Here is a 25,781-nt window from a genome sequence, read left to right as displayed (position 1 = left end):
TCGGTAAGTAGATCACATTCTGTTTTAGGTTATTATTTTAAAACGGGGGGGGGGGGGGGGGGGTAGTTTAATATAACATTTACGGTGCCTGAAAATGAACGGTGCCCGGACTGTGATTTTGCTGATACAGCCCCTTTAAGCCTGTGAGCTGTCCTGTTCAGTCCGGTCATGTGACCTCTAGATCATGTGACCTGCACACCTTCAGACCGCCAGCTCTTCTCTTCTCGCCATAGCCCTGTCTTTAGTCTCTCTCCGGCCTCTGCCGTGTCCTTCAGTCTCCTTCCCTCCCCTCAGTCCGCCTTCAGCTTCTTCACAGCTTTACAACCATAACACTGTCTATTACAGGCAGCCATCGCAGTGCATGTCGGGGCTTGTAGTCCACACCTCGGCGATTAACTACAACTCCCGGCTCCCCCTGCGGTAGCTGCGTCCAGCCAATAGGAGAACCGGAGGGAATGTTGTCCTGGAAGTGGCGGCTGCAGCAGCAGAGAGGGATGTCTCCTCATAGAGACTGCAGGTACCGGGGGGACAACATGGAGGACAGGAGTGAACTGTAGAGTAAGGGCCAAATAATGTCACGTCTGTGCATCCTATTCACCCCCACCTGCCTGATATTATGGCTGGGGCTACATGGGGACTGTGGCTGCGACTTCTGCACAACCAGACATCATCGCCCTGAACTCCATTACTGAGGTATAATTAGGCCGTGTTCACACCACACAAAAAAAAGCACTGCAAATCCAACTTTTACATCCAGCCAGCGCACGTTACAATTGTAAAAAAACAAAAATACGCCTGACAGATCCCAGCATAGACTGTGGTGCCCATTGGTCTCTGCTGTTCTTGGGTTGTGTTTTCTGGTCCTCTGATACACCAGAGGAATAGATTTCCCAGTTGTTAAAGGGGCTCTATCATCAAAACGATGCCCTATGAGCCCCACATATTCCTGAAGACTATTCAGGCACCGCTAATGGTATTTTATAAGCGCCCCCCCCCCCCCCCCCCGTTTTAAACGAATACCCTAAATACCAATATGCAAATGATACTTACCGTGCACGGTGGGCGGTTCGTGCACTGGTGGACGCCATCTTCAGTCCCGCCTTCCTCTGGTGTCTTTTTCCAGCGACGTCTTCCTGGGCTCTTTCTTCCGCACCTTCATCTTCTTTTCTTCCTGCGGGTTGTGTTTAAATCTCGCGTGTGCGCAGTAGCGCTCCCTCAGACACCATTTTTGTCGTAACTCTAAGGGGAACCAAGTATGCTCAATTCCCCTTAGAACTATACGAGTGTACTGCGCATGCGCAGTACGGTCATGAACTTCCATTGACAAAAGGAAGAAAAGAAGATGAAGGCATGGAAAAAAGAGCCCAGGAGGACGTCGCTGGAAGAAGACCCCAGAGGAAGGCGGGACCGAAGATGACGTCCACCAGTGCACGAACCGCCCACCGTGCACTGTAAGTATAATTTGCATATTGGTATTTAGGGTATTAGTTTAAACGGGGGAGGGGCCTTTTATGTGTGGTTCATAGGGCATAATTTTGATGATAGAGCCCCTTTAATGCAGTGAAGATGAATAAAATCGCATTGTGTCCAGGAGATTGCTGCAACATCTATTGGTTAGACGCAACTAGCGGTTGTGGTTGCGGCGCCATCAGGGTCACAGAATTGCTGCATTCATTATTAGTGAAGTTGCAGAACACCATTCCTAGCCTAAAAACTCTCAGCGCATTGTTGCCTTACCCCGAGGCTGGAGATATCAGTCCCGTTATAATGGCGCCGGTTTCTGCCCACTGTCAGAAGGGCGTTCCGGACAGTTTCGCTGGACTGTGAGGAACAGCCCCCCTGTCTGGACTCGTCCATAGACTAGCACTGCTGGGGCGTTCTTCATGGCTTATGCTAGGTTCACACTAGCGATGGGGTCTCCGTTCTGTGGTTTCCGTCTTCTGCATGCAAGAAGATGGAAACCACAGACCGGGTCCGGCCGTGAGTGCTGGTGAGCGTTTTATGATCTCCGCCGCGAAATGGTTTTTTTAAAATCGGACACAGAGTACTGCATGTCCGATTCTATGTCCGATTTAAAAAAAAACAGTTTTGCGGCGGAGAGCATAAAACGTTCACCACCGCTCACTGCCAGACATCTTTCAAACCCATTCAAATGAATGGGTGAGAGAGACTCCTGCAGGTTTCCGTCTCCTGCCTCTGTTTTTTGCAGGAAACGGAAACCTGCAGAACGGAGACCGGGCGCAGATGTGAACGAGCCCTTAGTGTCATGGCTGGGCGGTGAGGAACGTCCCCTCTGACAGTACAGGGCTATGGACAAGTACTGTCGGATGGTGTTCCTAACAGCCCAGCTAGACTGTCAGGAACGCCCTTCTGACACTGGGCTGAGATCGGTAATACATTTTCCATGGCTTAGGTTAGGGTAATCTGGGAAAACCTTCCCGAAAATAGCAAGTTGTACAGTATTATTTAACAGATAATTCATAAATGTGCAGGTTGTTACTACAATGGTCAGATAGCCTATACTGAACTGTGGCACAAACAGTCTAATATATGTATTGTATGTATCCCACACTGCACCTTATCACCTGGCTATACTTGGCCTAGGGTGTCTGTTGTGTATTCACCCCACCTAGGGGCTTCTAATCCCCAGACAGATACGCAGACCAACCACTTGCACCCATAGACAGTCCGCCTCTTACCCCACATCAGCAGTCACATTACAGACTTGTAATATTACCCGCTCCAAAGCAATCTCACTTTCAAACTGGCCCAGCACTCTGCCCCATTGGGCTAGTCCATGCCACCCGCAGCCTCCTTACTGTCCGTCTGTCATTGGCGTCAGTAAGACTATATATGTCAGGCAGCAGCAATATTGAGGTGGCCGGTGCTGTCTGCCGCTCTCCTTAAGAGCCTTGATATACACAGGAATTATTTCAAAGTGTAAATTTGCCTATATAGGCGTCATTGTGACCTCGCCACATTCACCCCTATGTCTATTCCTCTTTCGTCTCTCTTTAATATGGCAGATGGAAGGCGTCCATTGCGGACTGTTCCATACCAGGCAGGGTTTCTGATGCCGGATTAATGGACTTCTCTGTAAATCTGCAGTTAATAGACATTGTCTTTTCCTAGTTATGCTGATAAACATGAGGCTCTTCTGCACCCCGCCAACTACTGAAGAGAAGTGTCCCGCAAGGTGAGAGATGGAGATGGAAGTGGACGGTGAGACGGGCGAGGAGGACTGCAGGACATGGTGGACGCAGGAGAACAACAATATCATAAGGACATGGAAGGTAACGCTGGGAGACTGCTGTACTGATGCTATGCTTGCTATGTATAATGCCTGGTGCTGCAGTGTGTTACAGCGTTCACCCCAATATACACCAGTGAATGGAGTGCTGTGGGTCATTGTCGGCCGCTTCTTCCTTCTCTTCTAGTGGAGCTCTTGAAGTAGTTACAGGAGCTACATAGTTGTCATTGAGTCACATTCACCCCTGTTTCGTAGACACACCGGGCCCCTGCTGACCCCTCCACCTTCCTTTTCTAATGTAATGCGGCCTGGCACATATGTTTTTTTTTTTTTTTTGTATTTTGTTAGGATTCAGAAACCTGCTCAGACGGTCACATCATGAAGCAGCGGAGGCAGCAGTGTCATTCCGACTTATTTCACCTCCTCCAGAAAATACAAGGTAGGGGCTACATCTCCTGCTGGCAGTGTGGGTTATGATGTCACTCCATATCAATGTGCCATGTCTGACAGCTACACTTCCTGGTTGTCACAGCCCCGTCTTCTCCCTTTTACCAGCCTACAGTCACTGTGTGATGTTACATAGGACTGCAGGTAACACCTTACGACATTATTTAATGCCATGTATCTGCGCTGTTACATAGTAGTTAGTTTTCTTGTCTTTAAGAAGTTGCAAAAGCACCAAGACCCTCCTTCATGTCTCCTTATATACAGTAGGGATTTGCAGCCATGGTCTTGGTGCTAGCAGACGGCCAGTGCAAAAAAAATTGTATTGCAGCCTCAGCAATGCGTCCTTGCATTTCTTGTTCACACTTTTCTGTGGTTATTGGCTTTAATATTTGCCTACTTCCTGTGTATATAATTTCAGGGTTACCCCCCGCTACCCCCACCCTCCCCCTGGAGCTGACTGTCCTGTATAACATGGTGATCATTCACAGTAATATCACAGCTGATGGATTCCTTGCTGAGCATTCAGTGCAGGTGGAGGACGCCCTGAGCAGAGGTGAGGAATGGTCCTTCTATTATCCTCCATGGGGGTAGGGCCGCTGGTTTAGTAAAATATCTTGCAGATGATGATTTTTGGTAAACATGGTAAAGTCATTGGCTCCATTCCAGGAAGAGTCACATTTGCACCAGACACTCAGTGCCCCTTGTATTATGGCCCATGGGTAATAAGACGTGCTGTATCTTATCTCCATGCAGTGGTGGACGCCTTGGGACAGGAGGACACAGTCAGCTCCAGACGCTGGGAGAAGATTCTTGCAGCTGACCATTCCTACGAGATGACCTGTGCCCTGAGCAGACTGGCAGGCCTGCATGGCGCCCTTTTGCTATCAGGCGGTCGCGTGCATGAGGCTGTGGATTTGTTCTCCTTACTCGTAAGTTACTTGAGGGTCTTGTTGCTGCATGTTCTTGTAGGGGGTCTTAGGGTGCTTTCACATCACGTTATGTAGGTCCGCCTGACTGACATGTTTTTATAGCTGTTTACCTTATAAAAACGTGTCAGTCAGTGGACCCATTGACTCCAAGAAAAAAAATATACTCCGTTGTGATTTGAAAATGTCCCCCTCCGTTATTTCGAACGGACAGAAAAGCGTGTACTACTACGCTTTTCTGTCCTTTACCCACAGCAGATCCGTGACGGACCGTTCTCATTCTCCTTCACTTCTCTATGTGAACGGCTGCCAGACATCTGCTAATGCATCCTGTTATACCGTCCGTTTATTCCTCTGAAGAGCGAGCCCGCTCCCATTAACTACAACTCTGCCCTTTGTGCATGGTCAGAAGATGAATGAGGAGAAGGAGAGGAACTTTTCAAAAGGTAAACACGAACTCCTCCTCCTCCTCCTCTTTCCTCTCCTCCCTTCCCTGGTGCCAGCACTAAAGATTCTGTCATTGTGATCCCCTTAGGGAGTAATGTCTGCCGCTCCCTTACCTTGTCCCAGCAGGAATTACTCTACATTTTCCATGGTATTGTTTCTTTTATCTGCTGCTAGTCCCTGAACCAGGTCTGCTGCCCCTCCCCCACCTCTTTCAGGAGCTGGGACAAGTGAGCAGTGGGAGGTAGGGGATGAATGAGTGATTCCTGCTGGGAAAAGATAAGGGAGGGTGGATCATAATGGCAGAATCTCTAGTGGTGGGACCAGGGGTGGGGGAAGGGGTAGCAGCCATTATGGGCAGCGCACGTGGCTGCTCCTCCCCTACATGGGCTACACCTAATGGTACTAGGTGAAGCACATGTGGGGGGTAGCAGAGGAGCTGTCCCCCAAGCACAAGTCACAGTACAATTTCTTTTGTTACTTGTGCTATGACTTGTAGTACTTGGGGGACAGCTCCTCTACCCCCCCCCCCACACACACACACACACACATGTGCTTCGCATAGCTGCCCCCAGTGACACCATGCAACAGTCAAAGTGCCACCATTTTACCTGGGTCCTGCGTCCCGTTTCTATGACAGCCGGGAACCTTATGCAGTCTCTCCAGCCTGTCATTCTATACTTTCTATTATAGGCTACTCTACGTAGCCTGCAATAGAAATGCTGGATGTTTGCAATGCATTAGCATTATACTGCATTGCATTAGTGACCAGGCTCCCTGGGGTTCAAGACCCTTAGGGGGTCTAATAAATGCAGAAAATAATAAAAAGTAAAAAAAAATAAAAATAAAATTTAAAGAAATAAAAATTCTAATGACCCCCCCCCCTTTCCCTAGAACACATATAAAAGTACTTAAATACTGTGAAACCCGTATACATTAGGTATCCCTGTGTCTGAAAACACCCGCTCTACAAATCTATAAAAATATTTTTCCTATACGGTAAATGCCAAACCCACATCCGTCATCTTCTATCAACAAACTTTAATTAGTGTTTCACAAGGTAAACTTAAAAAACTGATCCGATTTTTTTTTTTTTTTTTTTTTTTTTTTTTTAGCAAAAAACTGATGCACATCCATTAACGGATCAGTTTTTTTGATGAGTGAATTGACATCAGTTTGCATCAGTTTTTTGATTAAAATGACGGATCTGTTTAACTAATTAGTTAAACTGACGTGAAAAACATGATGTGAAAGCAGCCTTCTACTTCTACAACTCCATGGGATGGACACGGCATCACTGATGTTCCTGCAGAGTATTTTTGGACTAGTCCTCATTCTCTGTTGTATGTGTGCTCATGGTAGTAGGCTTCGCTGTGTTAAGGCGATCGCTTCCTGGAAATGACCCACCCCTCATTTATTGGGGAAGGGGTGTATATTGGGTAACTGCAAGTTTAGGCATTAGGACTAGAGATGAGCGAACACTGTTCGGATCAGCCGATCCGAACAGCACGCTCCCATAGAAATTAATGGAAGCACCTGTGACGCTGACTTTGCCGGCGGCCGGGCGCCGTGCCAGGTGCTTCCATTAATTTCTATGGGAGCGTGCTGTTCGGATCGGCTGATCCGAACAGTGTTCGCTCATCTCTAATTAGAACCATTCCTCTATATTGTGTAGCACCAGTTAATGACTCTCCCTTCATACATGTGTCTATAAGTACTTTCTCTTGTTTCTAGACCCCAGACCTCTGTAACAGTTCTCATACAGAACATGACTTGTTAGCACTGATCAAAGCCTGGAAAGTGTCACCAGAGGAGACGGAGACCCTCCTCACAGTGCAGACCACCAGCCATGTCAAAGACATTCTCTACAACGCTGCCTCTCTTCTTCTAGGTAATTTCTGCCCCTGTTGTCTTCTCTTTGGCCCGATATTTGGGGCTTCTTGACTTGTGACTTGCCCTCTTTCAGGTGTTACTGCCATGAATGCATTAGATTTTCCCCGGGCGGTGGGTTTCCTCCAGGAAGCGGCCAGTGGTCTGTGCTCTAGTAAAGTTTTGGCGGAGATCTACACGTGTCTGGGCTGCTCCTTCTACAAGATGGTAAGGTAGTAATCGTGGATAGTGATGGCCCTACATTACATCACCAGGCCACATGTGTGAGAGTCCGTTCGGTCATCTGTGCATAAAGCTTATACGTTATTTAATGAACAATTATCTTATATTATATATTGCATTACAATATTCCATGGCTGTCAAGATCTTTGCTTGCCAGGGGCAACACGGGGGATCACTGCAGCCTTGCAGCGCATGAGTCCTGGGTACGAATCCCACGGGGAACAACATCTGCAAGGAGTTTGTATGTTCTCCCTGTGTTTGCTTGGATTTCATCCCATTCTACAAAAACATATGGGTAGGAAAAAATGTACGTTGTGATCCCTATATGGGGCTCACAATCTACATCTAAAAAAAAAAAAATCTTTGCTTGCTGTCACTGAATGGAAACATTCTGTATTACACCCAGAATCATAAAACGTGTCCTGACCTAGTCCTGCTTACACCGGTGATGTGCTAGTTATGGACAAGTCCAGGACAAGAGACTTGTTTTTGCTGCGCCTGGCTATACAAGGATTTCCCCTGTGAGCAGCACTAAGTCAGGACAGGTTTTTGCACTGGAAGGTGAACAGGAATGTGCTACATCGTGAATAGAAAGCCGAGATGATGAAAATTGTGAGAAATGAAGGCACAAGGGAAACGAGTAAGTTGCAGAATATTTCATTATAACAGGGCTATGGAATTGGTAAGCCAAAGACTCCTCTGTTTTTCCACACTCCGCCTTCAGTTCCCTTATAAAAGACCGAAGGTTCTGATAAATTCTCATTTATAGTGGTGTAAAGTGGGACAGAATTGAGTAAGATGGCTCAGACCAACCCAATAACTTCCAGAAACAGTGCCCCGATTTACTAATAATAATCTATATGTGTCTCCTCAAAGAAATAGACACAAATAACCACCACAAAAATGTAAAAAAATGTAATAATTTATTAATTCATAATGTAAAAACTAAGCCAATGAAATTCCTATGAAGGACGGAGGGTCATGACCTGCACCATAAACAACACTACAACTAGAAATATATGCACTGAGTGGCTAAAAGTCATGAGATGGTACCGGATGGGCCGTGAATAGTGGGTCGCCCTTCGTGAGCCCTGATAACCGCAGCAAGACGACGAGGCATGGACTCCACGAGGTGTTGGAAGAGTTCTGGAGGGATATTGATCCATGCAGTCTGCACTGCAGCCCACAATTGGTCCTGTGTAGTTGGCACTGGGTCCATGGAGCAGACACTGGTATCCACAGCATCCTATAAATGCTCTATGGGGTTGAGGTTGGGCGAGCGGGCAGGCCAATCAAGGGTCGTGAGGTCACTGGTGTGTTCATTAAGCCAGTCCCGTGCCACCAACGAGTGATGACATGTTGCATTGTCCTGTTGGTACACAGCATCCCCATCAGGGAACTCCAACACAAGAAAGGGGTGCAGTTGGTCTGCCATAAGTTGCATGCATCGAGCACCAGGTCATTGATCCCTGCACCCAGACAATGGGGCCCAATTGCAACCATGTGAACACTGCCCAGACCATGATGGAGTCACCTTCTGCCTGGACACGTCCCTGTTGGCATGCAGGATCCATGGCTTCATGGGGCATATGCTACACTCTTACATGCCCATTGGCTCTGTACAACAGGAACCGTGATTCATCAGACCATGCCACATGCCACCACTGTTCCATGGTCCAATGACAATGGTCACGGACTCATGCCAGTCTTCGAGCTCTGTGTTGCGGTGTCAGCAAAGGGACACGGGTCGGGCGTCGACTGTTGAAACCTATACGGTGCAATTTTTGGCATACAGGTCTAGTGGAAATGGGATACTGGCACCCCAACATTCGAATTGGCGCTGATTTGACCCACAGTAGACCTTCGAGAGTCATGTACAACTCTGCGGTGGTGACGTGGCGTCGGTACATCAAACACTCATGGTCTACTGGTGCGCTGGTTTAAGCGGCTGCCAACGTTGTCTCTGTGATAGCTTCACAGGTCCACCCTAGACACTGTTGATCTCGGAAACCCGAATTCCCGGGTAATTTCCAAAATGCTATGCCCCATGTGTCTTGCACCAATTATCATCCCACGTTCAAAGTCATTTAACTCACAACATGCTGCCATCAGACTGCTCAGATATCCTGGCTACACTAGTGCTATAGGCCATATTGCGTCAAATTGTTTGAGTGTCACATCCGACACAACCGGCATTGGGAGACGCCTTCCCGTGACTCTTGGCCACTGAGTGTATTATTACATATAAATAACACTAACACTTCTGGCTGCATTAAGTTACTAAGGTGTAAAGTGCTAAAGTACAAAAACTAACCGGGCAGAGTTGATGCAGGAGCGGCAAACATGGCCTCCGGCCTTCAGCCCAAATGCACGTCCCCCCTGCAACTGTCAGAGGAGGCTGCGGAGCGAAACACACATTGGGGGCTAAAGGTCGGAGGTCGTGGCTCTCGCTCCTGCATCAACTCTGCCTGGTTAGTTTTTGTACTTTAGCACTTTACACCTTAGTAACTTATTGCGGCTGCCAGTCTTAGTGTTATCTATATGTCATATTATTTATTGCTAGTTGTATTGGTGTTTATGATGTAGGCCACAACTCTCCGTCCTTCACATGAATTTTATTGGTTTCAATTGGCTTGATTCTTACAATATGAATGAATATATTGCTACTATGTTTCTGTTTTTGTTGTGGGTATTTGTGTATATTTCTTTTGGGGGATACCTATAGGTTATCATTAATCTTAGTGCATATACCCTGGCACATGAGAGCAGTATTGTAAATTAGTAGGATTACAGATTACTAATAGTTAGACAAGTGGTCAGACCATACGCCAGTGGCTGATACAGGATGATAAATCTGGAGTATCCACGCATGTCTCATTATAGCTGAGATTAGATGTGCCAAAGGCTCCGACCAACCTGCAAAGCTCCTATAAAGCAAATGGGTAACAGACCAAAACAAAGAGACATCAATGCCCCTGAGCAGGAAGAGACAGAAGCGTCTTATTAGAATTTACAACAACTGGCCCAGAAATGAAAGAAAACTTTGGAAGGCCTTAAATTGATAGAACTGAACATCTATCTATCTATCTATCTATCTATCTATCTATCTATCTATCTATCTATCTATCTATCTATCTATCTATTCTATCTATGTAACATTTCTAAACCTTCCTAAATTCCTATGAAGTTAAATGTGTACTAAGCTCTGCATCTAATATAATATAAAATTAATAATATATTTATTCAACATATTATTTAGAAGTGCGATTTTGATAACTTTTTTCATACCCAAACCTGACCCTGGACCTTGACAGCTCTGCATTATCCAACAATTATATCCTACTTATACACTTTTTTATAAATGGCTACCACAGCGTGTACATGAGGAGTAACACTCATTCATCTTCATGGTATGTATATTTTTTAATCTAGTTGCCATCAGATGATGTACGCTGCTGTAGGGTTAAATGTAGTCATACACTGGAGCCTGTTATCAGAGATCTAGGTCTGTGCCAGGGGTGTAACAATTGCCGGTCTACAGGGGTTGAGGCCCATACTGCTGAAGTCTCACAGTTACCCCAAGACTGGATTGTTACTTACGGAGCGCAGATTGATGAAGGTCCGGACCCCTTTACCTGTCTGGGTGCGGGTGCTTGGAGTGACCTTGGATAAACCATAAGGAGTATTCCGGATCTTCTGGGATATTTCAGTATTGACATTGTGATGTCTCCTTTAGGTGAAGCCTCAGGTGTCCCTGCAGTACTGGAAGCTGGCTCTGAGGACGGATTTCCGGTGCCTGTCTGCATTATACCACAGTGCTGTCCTTTATCATGACATGGGAGACACAGAGTCTGAACTGGAGGCTATCGCCCTGCTGAATACAGTAAATATTTTTCACCTCTAACTAAACTTTTCTCTTTGTCATTGTTGAAGGTTTGTTACAATGTATCGGTGTAGGTAAGTGCTGTCACCTTAGGGTACATTTACATGGCGGAAATAGATTCTGCGTGTGAACATACCGCGCAGCTTGCCGCAACGGAAAACCGATGCAGTGCGCATGGTTTTGAAACCATGTAGCCGACAAAAAGTGTCATGGTCATTCTAATTATAATTTTGGCACTGGATACAATGGTGCCAAAAATACAGCAGGCGAATCAGCCCTATGGGATTGGGCTAGTAGAGCGAACCTGTACCAGTTCAATATTGAAAACTACGACAAAAACCTGAGGTCCACCACAAATTTCTGCCACAAGTTTGGATTTTTCCGGATAGTCACTTCTACCCTGTCAGCATTCTCCTAGTGAAACAACTGCGGTCTACAACAATGTGCACAGAGGTAAGGGGGATGCATAGCAAATATCAAATTGGGCCCTTTAATGTGCTATTTAAAGGGATTTTCCCATTTATCCTCACTAGGGTATACCAACACTTTATAATCAGTGAGGTCATAGTCATGCACCCCTTCCAGCACAACGGGCACCCTGACCATGCAGAGAATTGCAATTGCGTCATACAAGTGAATGGGGCCAGCTGCAGTTTTCTGCACAGCCAGCTAGTGGCAGCACTAACTAGCCCTGTATCCTCACTATATAACCACCACAAAGGGGCACCACAGACTGAATCTAAACCATTGGGTGTATGCAATATAAAACATAACAATTTCATCAATGAAGACCCTTCCTATAATAACACCACTGGCCCCTCAAACAAAACAAACATTTACTTTTATGACAGAACAGCATACAGATACTATAGATAAATAATTGTGTATATAGATTTGTATCGGTGATGGTCAAGTGTATATACACCTTACACTACATATTCCAGTGTAATATGAGCAGTTACGGGATAAGCAATGAGTCATGGATCTAGTTCACAAGCAACAATCTGGACAATATCTGGATATTAAGGCCTCGTGCATTAGCCGGATGCCAGCCGTATTTTTCAGGACTAACACACTGATACTAACACACAACTCAGGTCCTATTCCTGTCTGTTTTGAGGTCTGACTGACCTTAATGAGTAGGGCCGTGGAGTCACAGACAGCACACGCATGTCATCCATGTGCTGCCCACGCTGTTTGATCACAGCCTGTGTACATGTCACTTACAGGCTCTGTGTCGGTCTCAAACATGACTGGTATAGTTGATATTGAACCACTAACTTGTATATTTTTTTAGTGTTTTTATTTGCATTTGAGAGAGATAACCGTACAAAACAAGAATCATTGTAGGGATTAATTACATAAAAGTCCCATAAAATCCGTCCTGTGGAGAGATGGATTAGTCAAGTAGTTGCCACATTCAGAAGGGGCAGTTTTATAACAGTAGGATATCCTATAACATGAGACATGCGGTCCGTTCAGTTTTCCATATATTATATAACCGTTTCTCCATCACCATTGGTTCTCAGTGGGTTTAAGCAGAGGCATGATCTTTCTGACCTATATAGAGATGAGGAAGGCCCGTCTGGGCCAAAATGTCCAATTGCAATCCATTTTTTCTGTCAATCTGTCTGAATTCTTGATGTCTGGCTTCTATGGACGATGCATTAATAAATGGAACAATGAGTTCACCATAAAGGAGAGTACCTTTAACATTGAGGAGTCCGATCTTATCTTATCAACTCCATATTGATAGTCCTTTTATGGTGAAGCTGTCAAGCAGGATCTATTGCAGCAGATAGAAGACTATGTCCAAGCCAAACATTTATTGCACTCTTGATAGATAGGAGAGGGATGATCACCCTCTTTTTTGGCCTTAAAAGAGTTATGATCCATCCATTTGATAACTTGCTGATCATTAGGAATCCCACACCTAGGACTCCCATGTACACTGACTGATAGGTCACACACACACATTGGTGCTCTGTTCGTTCTCTCTGGGACTGATGGAGGATGGCGACAGCGCTCCATGTTGTATGGTTTAGATAAGTCATTGGTGTCTGATTTGGGGGACATATGTTACCACTAGGGCCCCTCCTGATGCACAAAATGTGCAACATCTAGAAGTCCTTCAGCTTCCCTCCTGAACGGTATCCCTCCCGACCAAGCCCTCTCCTGACACTGGCACATTCACCTGGGTGGTATTGTCATCTGCATGAGCGGACGTCCATCTAATGTGTATGGCCAGCCTTAGTTACCCCAGTTCCTGCTGTTTGCATTTTCTATTCCCTGGTGTGTAAGCAGATTAATGTTCCAGTGTCATTTGTTAATTTCCAGGCCTTAGAAAATCCCAGCCCGGACGATTCCTCCAGAAAGACGCCATTTCCACTTAGAACTGAGCTTATCGTCTCCTCTCAGGTCCTAAACCGTTTCCTCCACACACCAAGCTCCTGTGAGGTGAAATATCTCCTGGCGAGGCGCTGCCTGCAGAACAGACGGTAAGATCCGGGGTTAATCCTGTGTTCATAAGCCTCGCTGATCATAGACGTGCGGGGGATATGAGCGTTTCTTAAGGCCCTTTATGCCTCTGACCTTTCCCTGACAACTGATACAGGGAAATAAAGATCTGACTTGTCAGATTTCATTGCACAATTCTTTTGATTCAAGGGGAGGTAAGTTACTACCAGAGATGGCTGCCAGCAGCTTGTTCCCCTCTGCTCATTGACAACACATGCATGCTCGGTCATGATGGGGATTAGCTGATGACCTCTTCATGATCAGATCACCATGAGTATGGGCGCATGTTACAACAAGGGACTATGAGAAATTAAATGTCAGATTCTCTCCCCACCAACCTGATTCCTCCCGTTCCTGCTCCCTACGTCTGGGGCGTCTTTACCCATTTAGGAGGGTCCATCAGTAGCTCCTATGTTTGGTACATAGGTATCTTGAATGTAGTTTAGGGCTACCTTCCCAAGTAAAGAGCCCAGATCTGAACAGTGGCCTATTCTTTGTGTCCCTGATTAACCACATAGGAGATCTGGACAGTGATGGGTTTGCTGTTTTGTCTTCTTCCAGCATAGAACAAGCCGTGGGGCATTACCTAGACCTGATGAGCGCTCTGCAGGATGAGTCTCCGAGACAGGTAAGTGATATGGGGGAAGGGGCTACAGATCACTCTATAACGGATCGACAACCCCTGGCACACCTGCCAAGAGTGGCACGGGAGGCATAGTTTGCTGGCACTGCAGCCAGCCCGCAACCTTCATGCATTAAATTGAGAGAGCGTCCCTTCAGTGCTCTGCTAGAGCTGAAGTATAGGACATGCCCCCTGCTCTCCCTGCCACCAATCAGAGGTGAGCCTCTCACTGTACAGCATATGGGCTCCCTGGACCTGCTGCTACATGTGAGGAGCTCCTGGGTCTGCAGCCCTGAATAGGAGAGGAGGAGAGGAAGCTCCGCTGAGCAAAGTGAAAGTAAAAACAACACCAGGTACATGCTGGGATTACTGACTATTCTTATTAGTGTCAGGCATTTGGGGTTATTAATTTAACTTTAGTAACTACATGTGCCTGACATAAATAGCAGTTAACCCCATCATATCCCTCACATTAACCCCTGTGTGCCCCATACATACCTCCCAACCGTCCCGAATTCCGGTCCCAGTCGGCGGGAGGTATGTCCCGGTTGCAACTGAACGGCGTACTGAGGACGCCGATGAGTTGAACACATAAGCGAGTAAAGCAGGAGCTGTCACAGTTCAGCTCCTGCCTTACCGCTGCGCTCCGGCTTCTGCATGTGTAGGCACGATGTGATGACGTCACATCACGCCTACAATTCTGTTAGTGACACTGCGGAGAGAGCGGCGGAGGAGCGTTGGAAGGTGAGTATCATTGTTTTTTTTGTGTTTAACATTGAGGGGAACATAATGAAGGGGGACCATGAAACTGTGAGCAGATGAAGGGGGGAGAACGGCATGAATCTGGGGCAGAGATGGATGGGGGGACATGAATCTGGGGCAGAGATGGATGGGGGGACATGAATCTGGGGCAGAGATGGATGGGGGGACATGAATCTGGGGGCAGAGATGGATGGGGGGACATGAATCTGGGGGCAGAGATGGATGGGGGGACATGAATCTGGGGGCAGAGATGGAGGGGACATGAATCTGGGGGCAGAGATGGATGGGGGGACATGAATCTGGGGGCAGAGATGGATGGGGGGACATGAATCTGGGGGCAGAGATGGATGGGGGGACATGAATCTGGGGGCAGAGATGGAGGAGACATGAATCTGGGGGCAGAGATGGAGGAGACATGAATCTGGGGGCAGAGATGGATGGGGGGACATGAATCTGGGGGCAGAGATGGATGGAGGGACATGAATCTGGGGGCAGAGATGGATGGGGGGACATGAATCTGGGGGCAGAGATGGATGGAGGGACATGAATCTGGGGGCAGAGATGGATGGGGGACATGAATCTGGGGGCAGAGATGGATGGGGGACATGAATCTGGGGGCAGAGATGGATGGGGGGACATGAATCTGGGGCAGAGATGGATGGGGGGGACATGAATCTGGGGCAGAGATGGATGGAGGGACATGAATCTGGGGTAGAGATGGATGGGGGGACATGAATCTGGGGCAGAGATGGATGGGGGGGACATGAATCTGGGGGCAGAGATGGATGGGGGGACATGAATCTGGGGGCAGAGATGGATGGGGGGACATGAATCTGGGGGAAGAGATGGGGGACATGAATCTGGGGGCAGAGATGGATGGGGGGACATGAATCTGGGGGAAGAGATGGATGGGGGGGACATAAATCTGGGGGAAGAGATGGGGGACATAAAACTGGGCAGTGATGGGGGGACATGAAACTGGGGGCAGAGATGGGGGAACGTGAAACTGTGGGCAGTGATGGGGGGACATGAAACTGGGGGCAGATGGAGGGGGGGCATGAAACTGGGGGCAGATGAAGGGGTTATATGAAACTGGGGGAGAGATCGAGGGGGGGCATATAATTTATGGGTGACTGTAGGAGGATTATACTGAGTGCGGGCACATGAAAAATGAACGACAATGGGCGGAGTCAACATAAAGTGGGCAGAGCTAAATCTGCCATGGCATGCTACGCATGCCACAAATTTTATCCCTCTTTCTGCTCTTCATAAGTTGGGAGGTATGCCCATATAAGGGTTACTAATATGTGAGACATATGGGGGTACTAATAAGGGACCTATATAATGAAATATTTACTTATTACCTCCATATGTCTCACATATCAGTGTCCCTTATGTAAAGCACAAGGGTTAATATGAGGGACATGATTGGGTTAACTGCTATTACTATGAGGCACATGGAGTTGCTAACCTGTAATGCACATGATCAGACTTTTTATCTACAACTGTGGATAAAAGTACAGACCTGTACATATCTAAGGACCTTTATATACAGCCATTTTTTGTGGTTGTGCATCTGTGCCTAATTGAAGAGCTGAAAATTATGGAGCAGATCCTATATCTGTCCTATACATCCCCTATATCTGTCCTATACATACCCTATATCTGTCCTATACATACCCTATATCTGTCCTATACATACCCTTTATCTGTCCTATACATCCCCTATATCTGTCCTATACATCCCCTATATCTGTCCTATACATACCCTATATCTGTCCTATACATACCCTATATCTGTCCTATACATACCCTTTATCTGTCCTATACATACCCTATATCTGTCCTATACATACCCTATATCTGTCCTATACATACCCTATATCTGTCCTATACATACCCTATATCTGTCCTATACATACCCTATATCTGTCCTATACATACCCTATATCTGTCCTATACATACCCTATATTTGTCTGCATTTGCGGCCCTGTCAATTCACTTTTAACATATAGGTCAGTGAAAACCACATCCATGCCATTTGTATGCAGGAGGCGTAAGGCTGAGGCCCCCAGTTGCAGAAATGCAGCGTTTTTGTTGCAGATTTTCATGCGGTTTATTTCAACCAAAGCTAAAAACGGCTACAGAAGTAATGGGAAATATATAGGAAGCTTCTTATACGTCTCCCTTCTGATCAATCCACTCCTGGCTTAGGCTCAGAAAAAACGCAGGGCCTTCTATTAAAAGGGGATATTCTGTGACATTAGATACTGGATGGTCCATATGAGATTATACATTGCTGATTGTTTCCTCTCAGGTCTCGGGCTCCAGCCCCGCTCCTCTGCCCAGGATTCCCATCATTTATCTAGAAGCTGCAGCTGCTCTTCTGGAGAATCAGAGATTTCAGGACGCCATCACTGTGTGCTCGGATCTGCTGGACAGACTCGGTCCTCTCACCGCCGGTGTTATCAGTATAGACACCCTCCGGAGTGACCACGAGAAGGCGGAGTCTATGAGAGAGCAGCTGAACTGTGTCCTGTGGGCGTCCGCAGCTCATCTACTGCAGGGAGACGCCCAGGGCATGCTGGGAGATCAGAGGGAATCCATCACTGACTTCACAAGGTATTCTGCCTGTACCCTAACTGTGTATACATCATTAATTGTGACGATGTACATAGGGATATACCACATAGGGGCTGATCATATAGTTACATAGTTAGTATGGTTGGAATAAGGGGGCGTTCACACTACCGTCTGTGTCTGACAGGTAGTGTCCGCTCAAAATCTGTCACGGACATTAGGAGCGGACACTAGCTGTGTCCGTGACACCTGTCATTTATGTAAATGGGCATCGGGTGCGTTCTTTTGCACTCCGTGCCCTTCCTTTCCTGTCCACATGTAAAGATGTCCGACTTCTGAAGCGGACAGAAAAACCCGACATGTAGGGTTTTTCTGTCCGCTTGAGAAGTCGGACATCTTTACATGCGGACAGGGAAGGAAGGGCACGGAGTGCAAAAGAACGCACCCGATGCCCATTTACATAAATGACAGGTGTCACGGACACAGCTAGTGTCCGCTCCTAATGTCCGTGACAGATTTTGAGCGGACACTACCTGTCAGACACAGATGGTAGTGTGAACGCTCCCTAAGACTTGTGTCCATCAACTATCCAGTTCAACCAGAGGATGGGAAAAATCATGACAGTCTATACATTTCCATAACCATCAATGTTATTTTGATCTAAAAAGGCATCTAATCCTCTTTTGAAGCTGTCTGCTGTGACCAGTTCCTGGGTAGGCTATTCCACAGATTCACTGTCCTTACAGTATAGGACCAGCTCCTAGGGTAGGCTATTCCACAGATTCACTGTCCTTACAGCATAGGACCAGCTCCTAGGGTAGGCTACTCCACAGATTCACTGCCCTTACAGTATAGGACCAGCTCCTAGGGTAGGCTACTCCACAGATTCACTGTCCTTACAGTATAGGACCAGCTCCTAGGGTAGGCTATTCCACAGATGCACAGTCCTTATAGTGAAGAAGTTTTGTCAGTCTTGAAATTTAAACCTTTTTTTGTCCAATTGGAGGGAGCGCCATCCTGCCTTTCTAGAGGATTATACATGGAACAACTTTTCCCCATATTTGTTGTATGGACCATTTCTATAGTTATACAGGTTTAGCTATTCTCTGCCTTAAACATCTCTTCTCCGAGCTAAACAGATTTAACTCCTTTAGTCCCTCCTCATAACTGATGGTATTACATCCCTCTCCTGTCCATATCCTTTTTAAAACAAGACCGTATCCTGCGGGCTTTAGATGCAGCTGACTGACATTGTGCTGTATGTTATTCTACAAGTACACACAGGTCCTTCTCCACCAGTGACTCTCCATAGGACATTCAGTATGGCACATGCAGATTGTTTTTATCTAGATGCAGAATTTTACTTTTATCCACATTGAACCTCATTTGCCATGTGGATACACAAACACCCAGTCTGCTTGTAACCTATATACATTCTCTATAGACTGTACTGCATAGCTTGGTGTCATCTGCCAAAATAGACTCTGTGCTAATAATCCCTTTTCTATATCATTAATAAATAATACCGCATTAATAAAAAATACTGCTAGAAAGCTGACAGAGCGCGGTGTTCAGCACACTCAGCTTTCTCGGAGTATATAGTACTGCTGATCTGTGAGATCTGAACCCTGGGGTACACCGCATATAACAGAGGACCAGTCTAAGCTGCAGTCATTGAACACAACTCTCTGGATATGATCCGTAACCATTTTTCAGTACAGTTACAAGATATATTTTCCAAGCCAAAGAACCTGATTTTTACCCATTAAACATCCATGAAAACTATATCCACAGCCCCCCCATACACTATATCCACAGCCCCCCCCATACACTATATCCACAGCCTCCCCCCCATCCACTATATCCACTGCTTCCTCCCCCTCCCGTCCACTATATCCACAGCCTCCCCCCTCTGTCAGCTTTATCCACAGCCTCCCCCCATCCACTATATCCACAGCCTCCCTCCCATACACTATATCCACAGCCTCCCTCCCATACACTATATCCACAGCCTCCCCCCATCCACTATATCCACAGCCTCCCTCCCATCCACTATATCCACAGCCTCCCCCCATCCACTATATCCACAGCCTCCCCCCATCCACTATATCCACAGCCTCCCCCCATCCACTATATCCACAGCCTCCCCCCCATCCACTATATCCACAGCCTCCCTCCCATCCACTATATCTACAGCCTCCCTCCCATCCACTATATCCACAGCCTCCCCCCATCCACTATATCCACAGCCTCCCTCCCATCCACTATATCTACAGCCTCCCTCCCATCCACTATATCCACAGCCTCCCCCCATCCACTATATCCACAGCCTCCCCCCATCCACTATATCCACAGCCTCCCCCCATCCACTATATCCACAGCCTCCCCCCATCCACTATATCCACAGCCTCCCTCCCATCCACTATATCCACAGCCTCCCTCCCATCCACTATATCTACAGCCTCCCTCCCATCCACTATATCCACAGCCTCCCCCCATCCACTATATCCACAGCCTCCCCCCATCCACTATATCCACAGCCTCCCCCCATCCACTATATCCACAGCCTCCCCCCATCCACTATATCCACAGCCTCCCCCCATCCACTATATCCACAGCCTCCCCCCATCCACTATATCCACAGCCTCCCCCCATCCACTATATCCACAGCCTCCCCCCATCCACTATATCCACAGCCTCCCCCCATCCACTATATCCACAGCCTCCCCCCATCCACTATATCCACAGCCTCCCCCCATCCACTATATCCACAGCCTCCCCCCATCCACTATATCCACAGCCTCCCCCCTCTGTCAGCTTTATCCACAGCCTCCCTCCCATCCACTATATCCACAGCCTCCCCCCTCTGTCAGCTTTATCCACAGCCAGTCACACACTGCTGTATATAGTTGCTTAAAAGCCCCTCAAACAAGACTGTACATTACCTAGTAATAACTCCTGACATGAGCTGTGATATACTGTATAATGTATCAGTATTTCTAACTTTTGGATTATCAATTAGCTAGTGGATGTATAAGATGCAGAGCTAGTAATGAAACCTATGTGTAGTTATTAATCCTGAGCACTAGATGGCAGTCTCCATCCACACACAGATATACTCAGTAGATCTCCCGGTATCTCTTCTCTGTCCAGCCCTGTAGATGAATGTGGAGCCGGGTATAAGCAATGCCAGATCGAAAAACTGCTGTAAATCCATTGACACCTCTGCCGCTTATTGGCTTTTTTTTTTTTTCTAGCTGATTTAAGCAAGTAATGGGAACCTTTCACCATGTTTGGGGCCCCAAATCTGATAATCTGTGTGTCATTTGTCGCTCTATCAAGGAGTTTTAACTTTTAATATGCCAGTAATAAGCCTAGGATATGGGGATCGCCCCAAACCTGGTGACAGGTTCCCTTTTAATATACAAGCCCCATCCATTGCCTATAGGAGGGGCCCTGAGTGTGTTTGGCTTCAGGATGGGGGCCATTAACATTATTAATAGCCTCACAATTGTAGACGATGTTCTACTCTCTAATTGGGCCTCCCTTCAATAGGCGGAGCCTATAGTTCACCCAGTCATGTGACTGCGGATAACGTGGGTATCAGTCCTGTAATATATCATGTGTGATATCTTATTTAGTAATATGTATCTTTATATTTTCAGGTGCATTAACTTGTTGACCAAAGTCCAGTACGGAGATCCTGGTGAGTGCGCCGAGCGGTAAATCTATAGGAATGTTGTTATATACTTTATCCCCCATACACATCAGATACCAAGCTGGTCCTGACAAAATCTGCAGAGTCAACCAAGTTTTCTCTAAGGTGTATGGGACGCTGTGCAGGGGTGTAGCTTTTGGGAGTGCAAAGGTAGCGACCTCTACCGGGCCCTTGACTCTGAGAGGACGACGAGGGTCCCTCTGCCACATAATATACCGCTATCCTAAATGGTACAAGGTAGGTTGGGGCTCCATAACAGATTTTGCTGTCGCTTCAAGTTACACCTCTGAGTCTATGAGAGATTTATCGGCAGATCACTGGCATATGCTGATAAATTTGGTGAGATCTGGTTTTACCAGATCAGTTTCCCCATGCCTGATTATTGGGGGTCTGACCACTGGGAGCGCTAGTGATCATAAGACCAGTACATACTGTATGTGTGCTCTATTCACTTCTATAAGATTTCTGGAGATCACTATTCCATCAAAGTGAACAGAGTGGTGATAGCACGTGTTCACAAGGACCATTCTAGCAGTCAGACACCCAGCAGCTAGACACTTATCTTCACCCTTCATATCATTAGAGGAAAACCCCTTTAAGACCCCTGCCTTATTGAGCTTACAGTAAAGACCCTGCACTTTGTATACTTCTGTACCAAGAGCTCCCGGTATCCTTGGCATTGTTAGTGCTCAGTAGCGCCCCCTCCCCTGGTTCTCCTGTGTCTCTCTCTGATCCTCCACCATGTTTCTCAGTACACAACAATTTATGATGTCCTGGCGATGATAGAAATATTCACTAGAACATTCTGTATTTTGGGACATGAAGTTCAGTCTCCAGTCTCCCAGCAGATCAGGTTATTGATTCATGTCAGACATAAAGTAACCGCGCTCAATACTCTGCAGCGTCTAGCAGACATCACTGCCCGGCCCTATCACCAGATGGAAAATGTATTTGCACAAGAACTCTCAGGAGGTAACCTATCACCAGCGGAGAATGCATCCGATGTATGACCAGGCTCGGCCACGGGGGGAACGTGCTCCAGCGCTTAAATCTATGCCAGCTCATAGCGAGTAGAGATTACAGGCACCATTTACATGTGGCCCCGCCCACACCACGCCCCCTTGGCTGCAATTTTTGGGCAAAACCCTGGCAGACATTTGCAGTTTTTCCATGCCTTGTGTGCCTGTTTTCTGCCATGAAGAGTTTCCTCCATGTTAATAAAAAAAAAAAAATGTATATATGGCCAATGTATTCCGCAGTACAGAATAATAATAGGAATTTCTCACTATACAATAATTGAGCTTTATTGAGAAAAAAAACAACAAAATACAACATTTTATATAAAATTGCTGTTCGGATGTCTCTCCAGGGTCCGTAGACATCACAGAGTGTAAAGCTTATGGGATCCTGAAAGCAGCCGCCTTCCTGAGGAGAGGCCAGCAGTTCCTGCATATGGGGGATGACGTGAAGGCTTTGGTGAACGCACAGCTTGGCCTGCAGACTGCTCCAGGTAAGAGGGCGGAGGAGTCTATGTATCATGCCCTGGGAAGATTTACTGTACTGGCCTTTATTACTCTCAGGCCTACAGTACCGGACAAATCCTGAGAACTAGTGGTGGAGCCACACTGATACCTGCCTGTGTTGTATACTATGTATTATAGCTCAGATTTGAGGCTCAGTATCTTAGTGATAGTGCCACCTAACTTTTCTCTCATGAACATCTCTATGTGCTTCAGTACTACTTGTGGCAGACACACTATGCCACTAGAGGGTGCTGTGTACCACTGACTGCCCTGCACTCCTTCAGTGCTGTGCTCTATTGATTTGCAGGTGGGCCTCCTCTATTGTTCATTACGTATGATGTGGTCATCAGGTTATGTTACCCAGCTTTCCCATTCATTTAGTGCCCGATCAACAATTCTGCCCTGCCTCTATGATATCTCTCTATATTGCCTGTCTATAACCTAGCTCTGTCGGTTACCTAGACCCTGGGATTTGTTCTGCTGTTCTCTGTAGTTCCACACCAGGTTCCTGACCTCAGCCCATTTTTTTAACTACTCAGTTTTCCTTTGGTTACCTCCATCTTGAACTTTTAGTTCGACTACTGGCTTTGTATCACTACATGCCAGTCCGTCAAACCATTCCAGTCCCATACATATCAGCGTCCAGCTGCCTACTAGTAGCTGCCATAAGGATCCACAATCAAGCCATGAGGATTTGGAGCTCTGTATCAGGAAATCAGAGTGCTGATAGCTAGGCCGAGGCCCCACATTGCGGAAATGCAGCATTTTATGTTGCAGATTTTGCTGCAGTTTTTTACCTCAAAGCCAAGAGTGGATTCAGCAGAAGGCAGAAGTATAAGAACTTCTTATGTATTTCCCATTCCTTTTGTAGCCATTCTTGGCTGTGGCTCAAAAACCTGCAACAAAACAAGCTGCGTTTCCGCAATGTGGGGCCTTAGCCGTCAGGTATATTAAAAAACTGGAATACATATAAGATGAAAGTAAAAGATGGGGAATCCCTTTAAGGAGTTAAAGTAACAACCATGTGTAAGATTTGCTGTGACACGCCATAATGACAACATCTTATTTTCCATCTTAGCCTTTCCAGGCATGACCTCGTGTCTATTGGATGCTCTGTGGAGACGGGGACGGAAGAAAGAAGCTGTAAGTCAGTGGAGGAGGTTCCAGAGACAGAAGGAAAGCTTACATCAACAGTGGGAGGTTATTAAAGGGTTAGTGTCACCTGTATATCATGTCACAGTAGTAATATATTTTGCTTTGCTTTCATTTGTTGTAGTCAGTGCCAGGCAGCGTGCCAACTAGGCAAAGGAAATGGGTCCATGATAAGGGCCAAGATATACATCATACAATAGAACATTAATAATACATTTTATTTATATAGCGCCAACATATTCCGCAGCGCTGTACAATTTGTAGGATTCAAATACAGACAGAAAGATGCATTACAAAGAAAGTCATTTCACACAATAGGACTGAGGGCCCTGCTCGCAAGAGCTTACAATCTATGAGACATGCAGCTCAGCAGGAATACCCATTGAGCTCTTAACCTGCAGCCCCTTATGCACCAAACACAGAGCTCTTAGGCTGCTTTTACACTGAGTTTTTTTGGTCAGGAAACTGACTCAAATTCCTCCTCCAAAAAAAACGCCTCACCATCCAGTCCTATGGTGAGGCGTTTTTAGGAGGAGGAATTTGAGTCAGTTACCTGACCAAAAACTCAGTGTACCTGCAGCTCCACAAACTGGGAACACCCACAGAACTTTGGACCTGCAGCTTTATATGCAGGGAACACCCGCTGAGCTTTATATCTGCTGCCCAAAATAAATCTTTTTAGAAAAAAAACACATGCAGCACCTTTTTTTTTATTTATTTATTTTTTTAGCAGAAATAGAACATTCTAGATCTCAGAACCTCAGTCTAATAATTTGGCCACTTGTGCTTTCTCCGCAGGGATCTGCCACTCTACGTGTCTGTGGTCAGGCAGAAAGGAGAGTCCATGGACACATCTCTGATGAAAGAATTAGAGGATTATGTACGGAGTGAAGAGAACAAGGTGACCACTCCTGGCATCACGGCTGAGGCTCTGAAGACATGAATTTTATTTCATTACAGATTCTTGTTAGCGGTTCATTGGAACAATTTTATTGGTAGTTTCAGAACCTGGTACCTGACAGGGGGCTCGAAGACTCCTATATGAGGATGGCCGGATTATAGATGATGTTACGGGATGAGGGTTGGACTGGTACAGAATATGCATTAGGGCCCTGAAGGCTTCAGTCACACCTCTGTGCTAGACGATCAGTTTATATAAGATTCTTCATGACATTGTCACTGTTTTCATGGACTATTAACAATGGGCATTGTATATAATACTTTATATTATAGTAATAGTATAATATTGTGCCTCATGTACAAGACCCTACCTTCTATAGTATTGCCCTCTGTGGGAAAATTACTAGAATACTGCCCCCTTGTGGAGAAGAACAGAACTACTGTAATACTCTCCAATAGTAAGGAATAAGAAATATACAGTATTTTTATGTTAAATATATAAATAATAATATAAACTAGATGCAGACACAACTGTTCTGTCCTAGTCCTGTATAGTCAGTGCCAGCACAAGCATTCAGCCTGAAGTCCAGGATAGGAGAGGGGTCTGTGCTACTCACTGTAAGAAACTACAGTCACTGGGTAAATAAGAATGGGTCAGATTTACACGTGTCTGGATACCATTATAGCCGGAATGTTAAGAAACTTAGGAACGTAAACTGTGAAGAGCGGCCATTACTTATAGCAGGAGGAAGTATTCTCTAGACATCTTCTACACCTAGATCCAGGGGAAACGCGAGATCCATGGCTACCACTCCATCTTATGTCTGTCCTTACAGATCCCGCTCCATCAAGCTCCTCATAAACACTTCTGCTAATGTTGCTGTCAGACAAAGTATTGAATCCATCACTCAGTGTACTGTATAAGTTCTGCGACGAAAATGGAT

The 25,781-nt window shown here is 46.3% G+C and overlaps 1 protein-coding gene across 1 annotated transcript; it reads left to right on the top strand.

The window, feature by feature from the left end:
- The first annotated feature begins 438 nt into the window (after positions 1–438).
- Positions 439–25,282, top strand: FANCG (FA complementation group G). The gene is made up of 15 exons (XM_075262397.1): positions 439–517; positions 3,133–3,293; positions 3,599–3,689; positions 4,116–4,250; positions 4,451–4,626; positions 6,802–6,958; positions 7,034–7,164; positions 10,916–11,062; positions 13,400–13,560; positions 14,141–14,207; positions 17,282–17,586; positions 21,210–21,250; positions 22,632–22,772; positions 23,864–23,996; positions 24,736–25,282. Exons 2-15 carry the CDS (start codon positions 3,204–3,206, stop codon positions 24,878–24,880), a joined length of 1,920 nt encoding a protein of 639 aa, XP_075118498.1. The 5' UTR covers positions 439–517; positions 3,133–3,203; the 3' UTR covers positions 24,881–25,282.
- The last annotated feature ends 499 nt before the right edge of the window (positions 25,283–25,781 follow it).

The sequence above is a fragment of the Leptodactylus fuscus genome, chromosome 1 (assembly GCF_031893055.1).
Source record: "Leptodactylus fuscus isolate aLepFus1 chromosome 1, aLepFus1.hap2, whole genome shotgun sequence".
In the NCBI taxonomy this organism is placed as follows: domain Eukaryota; kingdom Metazoa; phylum Chordata; class Amphibia; order Anura; family Leptodactylidae; genus Leptodactylus; species Leptodactylus fuscus.
Note: the sequence above shows the minus strand (reverse complement) of the source record. Positions and strands in the feature narration are given on the sequence as shown.

Bases quoted from the DNA above. Each gene is read 5' to 3' on its own strand.
- FANCG (XM_075262397.1), top strand. From the start codon at position 3,204: ATGGAGATGGAAGTGGACGGTGAGACGGGCGAGGAGGACTGCAGGACA. The intron at 7,165-10,915 runs GTAAGGTAGTAA...TGTCTCCTTTAG, and splicing joins GCTGCTCCTTCTACAAGATG to GTGAAGCCTCAGGTGTCCCT. The intron at 11,063-13,399 runs GTAAATATTTTT...GTTAATTTCCAG, and splicing joins CTATCGCCCTGCTGAATACA to GCCTTAGAAAATCCCAGCCC.